The following is a 4,444-nucleotide window of genomic DNA, read 5'->3' as shown; positions in this document are numbered from 1 at the left end:
CCCACTGGAACAAGAACTTGGTCACCCGAACCATGGACGCCTCCAACACCATTGTCATCATTCCCCTTCTCTTGAGAAGGATTTGTCCTCAAATTTATGGCGTCATCTGCATCAAAAGGACTCAAGTCAGAAACATTGAATGTCGCACTAACGCCATACTCACCTGGTAGCTCTACCTTGTAGGCATTATCGTTGATATGTTCCAGCATTTGGAAAGGTCCATCACCACGTGGTGGCAACTTGTTATGGCGTTGAATTGGAAAACGCTTTTTGCGCATGTGTAACTAGACCCAATCACCAGATTCAAAAACTATCTTGCGACAGCCCTTGTTAGCATGCTTCATGTATTGAGCAGTACGCTTCTTTATATTAACACGGGTCTTCTCATGCAATTGCTTGACAAATTCTGCACGCTTCTTGCCATCTAAGTTAACACGCTCACTACTAGGTAAAGGTACTAGATCAAGAGGTGTTAGTGGATTAAACCCATAGACAATCTCGAATGGTAAAAAGCAAGTAGTAGAATGAACAGCCCTATTGTAAGCAAATTTAACATGAGGTAAGCACTCTTCTCATGTTTGAACATTCCTTTTAATTATCGCACGCAACAAAGTGGACAAAGTGCGGTTAACTACCTCAATTTGACCATCTGTCTATGGGTGACTGGAAGTAGAAAACAAAAACTTTGTACTTAATTTAGCCCATAGTGTCTTCCAAAAATAGTTAAGAAATTTAACGTCACGGTAAGAAACTATTCTAGAAATACCATGCAATCTCACTATCTCTTTAAAGAGCAAGTTAGCAATATGAGATGCATCATCAGTTTTAAGACATGCGATGAAATGTGCCATTTTAGAAAATCGGTCTACTACAACATAGATGGAATCATGGTCATGCTTAGATTTAGGCAACCTAAGTATAAAATCTATGGAAAGATCTACCCAAGGTGCATTAGGAATTGGTAAAGGAATATATAGACTATAAGGGTGTACCTTGGATTTAACTTTCTTGCAAGTAATGCATCAATCCACCACTCTTTATTCATCGCGTCTCATATGTGGCCAATAAAAGTGCTCCTGCAAAGTTTGCAAAGTCTTAGAGACTCCAAAATGGCTCATTAAACCACCAGAGTGAGATTTTTTTACTAGTAATTCACGAATGGAGCTCACTGGAATATACAAATGAGTCATGTAATAGAGATAGCCATTAGATAAGAAAAACTTACCTTACCCAGAGTTTGCACAGGACGCATATATCTCACCAAAATCATCATCATTAGCATGCAAATCTTTAATCATTTCAAAACCCAATAACTTAGCCTCTAAAGTGTTGATTAAAGAATACCTGCGAGATAATGCATCTGCAACCACATTGGACTTATCAATTTTGTATTTGATCACATAAGGGAAAGACTCCACAAATGCAATCCACCGTGCATGTTTCTTACTGAGGTTGTGTTGCGCCTTTAAATACTTAAGGGATTCGTGATCGGTATGAATCACAAACTCTTTAGGCCTTAGGTAGTGCTGCCACACTTGTAATGCTCTAATTAAGGCATGCAACTCTTTATCATAAGTCGAATAATTTAAAACGGCCCCGTTTAGCTTTTCACTAAAATATGCAACTAGCTTTCCTTCTTGGGTCAACACAATGCCTATTCCAATACCTGATGCATCACAATCAATTTCAAAAGTTTTAGAAAAATCATGTAAAGTTAATACCAGTGCTTGTGTAAGTTTGTGTTTTAAAAGTTGAAAAACCTTTTCTTGAGAATCCCCCCAATGGAATTTCTCATTCCTCTTGATGAGCTCGGTCAATGATGTAGCTAAAATGCTAAAATTCTTCACGAATCTCCTATAGAAACCCGCGAGACCATGGAAGCTCCGCACATTGCCAATGGATTTAGGCGTAGGCCACTCTTGAATGGCTTTCACCATTTGTTCATCTACATGCATGCCCTATGCACCTATAATAAATCCTAGAAACACAAGTTCATTAGAGCAAAAATTGCACTTCTTGAGATTGGCATAAAGTCGCTCCCTTCTAAGTACATCCAAAACAGCTTTAACATGTTCTAAATGCTCCTCATAGGACTTGCTATAAATTAATATATCATCAAAATAAAGCACAACAAACTTCCCTAAGAATGGACGTAAAACATGATTCATTAAATACATAAAGGTACTAGGTGCGTTAGTTAAATCAAATGGCGTCACTAACCACTCATACAATCCATACTTAGTTTTGAAAGTGGTTTTTCATTTGTTCCCTTCCTTTATCCTAATTTGATGATACCCGCTTTTCAAATCAATCTTGGTAAAGAAAACAGCTCCGTATAATTCACCCAACATATCATCTAAGTGTGGTATAGGGTGTCTATATTTTACCGTAATGGCGTTAACTGCTCTACAATCGGTGCACATACGCCATGTACCATCCTTCTTTAGTACCAAAATTACCGGTACTACACACGAGTTCAAGCTCTCGCGTGCCTATCCTTTGTCTAACAAGTCATCAACTTGCCTTTGGAGTTCCTTCGTCCCCTCCAGGTTGTTTTTATATGCTGAACGATCTGGTAGAGAAGCTCCCGGGATGAAGTCGATTTGATGTTCAATTCCACGAAGAGGTGGTAGGCCACTTGGTATGTCGTCAGGAAATACGTCCGCATAGGTCTGCAAAAGAGACCACACCTCGGGAGTGTTAGTATCTAGTTCGTGCATGGACAGCGCTACTTCTTTACTAACAAGTAGAAGAAGTGGCTGATTTTCACTTGTTAACTTCCTCACTTTCTTGGCTTTTATCAAGAGCATTTGCTTTCCCTCGATTTTTTCCTCCCTTGATGAGCCTATACTCGTCTTTTTTCCCTCTTTTTTTGCCTCGGCAGTCTCACTTTTTTTCTTTTTTTTTTTCACACAATCTCTCAAACTCTTTTTACAATTTCAACTGATCTTCATGCACTTGTCTAAGAGAAAAGGGAGCAAGGGTGATTTTCTTATTATTATACATGAATGAGTATTTATTAGTTACGCCGTCAAATGAAACACGCCTATCAAATTGCCATGGACAACCCAAGTATAATGTGACTAGTTTGCATGGGAACTACATCACATAATACTTCATCAATATATTTACCAATGTGGAAAGAAACGAGAACCTGTTTGGCGACTCGAACCTCTCCAGAGTTGTTGAGCCATTGCAACTTGTAAGGATGAGAATAATACTGGGTGGTCAGCTTCAAGTTTTGCACCATAGTTGCATTAGTCACATTGGTGCAACTTCCACTATCTATGATTACATTGCAAAGGGCCTCCTTAATGAAGCATCGAGTGTAGAATATATTCTCACATTGCAACTCATCCTTCTCTTTGATTCGAGTGGTCAAAGCTGGTCGTATCATCGTAAGGGTGCCAAAATTTCCCTCAGGTGCAGCCAACTCGTCTTCATTGGATGACTTTTCATTATCCTCCATTAGGGGTGGCATTCCCTCATATTCATTTTCATCATCTGTCACAATATCCCTATTGGTCAGTGTTATTATGGTCTTTTGATTGGGATATTGGCTAGCAATGTGACCTCTTCCTTGGCATTTGAAACAACGGTTACGCGAACTCTTTCTTTTGGTCTTTGTCCCTCATGTTTGGGCGAATTAGAGAATTTTATAACGGCTAGATTAAGGTTGTTTCTACCCTCAAACCTCGGTTTTTATGATGGTGATTAGGCTGAAATTTTTGTTTCACCCTTAGGGTTGAATGGCCGAGAGGTTGGAGTGATGTAACTGAAGTTGGAGCAGCTTTGACCTCTCCTCTTGAGTCTTTGTTCCACCTTATCAGCTTTCACCACCAACTCATAAAGTTCCATGTAGTGATAAAGCTCCACTCTCTCCACGATTTCAGGCCTTAAACCATTCAAGAATCGGGCCATGGTTGCTTCTTTATCTTCCTGAACATCAGCTCGTAGCATCAAGATCTCCATTTCCTTGTGGTATTTATCCACGCTCCTATTGCCTTGTACAAGGGTTTGTAGCTTTTGGTACAAATCCCTATAGTAATGCCCTAGTACAAAGCGTGTTCTCATCATTCCCTTTAGTTGGGTCCATGTGGCGATCTCGGGCAGCCTACTTCTTCTCCGAGATAGCTTAAGTTGATCCCACCACATGATTGCATACTCCGTGAATTCAATTACTACCAACTTAACTTTTTCCTCATCGATATAATCATGTCAAGCAAAAGACCATTTCGATCTTAGATTCCCACTCTAAATATGCCTCAGGGTCTGTTCTTCCTTGAAATTTAGGAATCTTCATTTTGATGCCTTTGAAGACATCACCAACAGGTCTAGCATCCCTCCGAGCTCGCCTTTGTTTAGGTTCAAGTTCCTCTTCAGAATTGGAGTCCCCAAATTCATGCCCTAGGTGTCCTCTTTGGTTCCTGCTAGAGTCTCGGCT

At 39.9% G+C, this 4,444-nt stretch overlaps 1 protein-coding gene across 1 annotated transcript; it reads right to left on the bottom strand.

Moving 5' to 3' along the window:
- Positions 1 to 284: 284 nt before the first annotated feature.
- LOC140007168 (uncharacterized) lies at positions 285 to 4,155 on the bottom strand. The gene is made up of 6 exons (XM_072049855.1): positions 3,798 to 4,155; positions 3,155 to 3,504; positions 2,524 to 2,672; positions 1,967 to 2,097; positions 1,231 to 1,666; positions 285 to 534 (listed from the first exon to the last, which is right to left on the bottom strand). Exons 1-6 carry the CDS (start codon positions 4,153 to 4,155, stop codon positions 285 to 287), a joined length of 1,674 nt encoding a protein of 557 aa, XP_071905956.1.
- Positions 4,156 to 4,444: the final 289 nt, after the last annotated feature.

This window comes from Coffea arabica, chromosome 5c (genome assembly GCF_036785885.1).
Source record: "Coffea arabica cultivar ET-39 chromosome 5c, Coffea Arabica ET-39 HiFi, whole genome shotgun sequence".
NCBI classification, from domain to species: domain Eukaryota; kingdom Viridiplantae; phylum Streptophyta; class Magnoliopsida; order Gentianales; family Rubiaceae; genus Coffea; species Coffea arabica.
The sequence above is the reverse complement of the archived record's forward strand: the minus strand, read 5'-3'. Positions and strand labels throughout refer to the sequence as shown.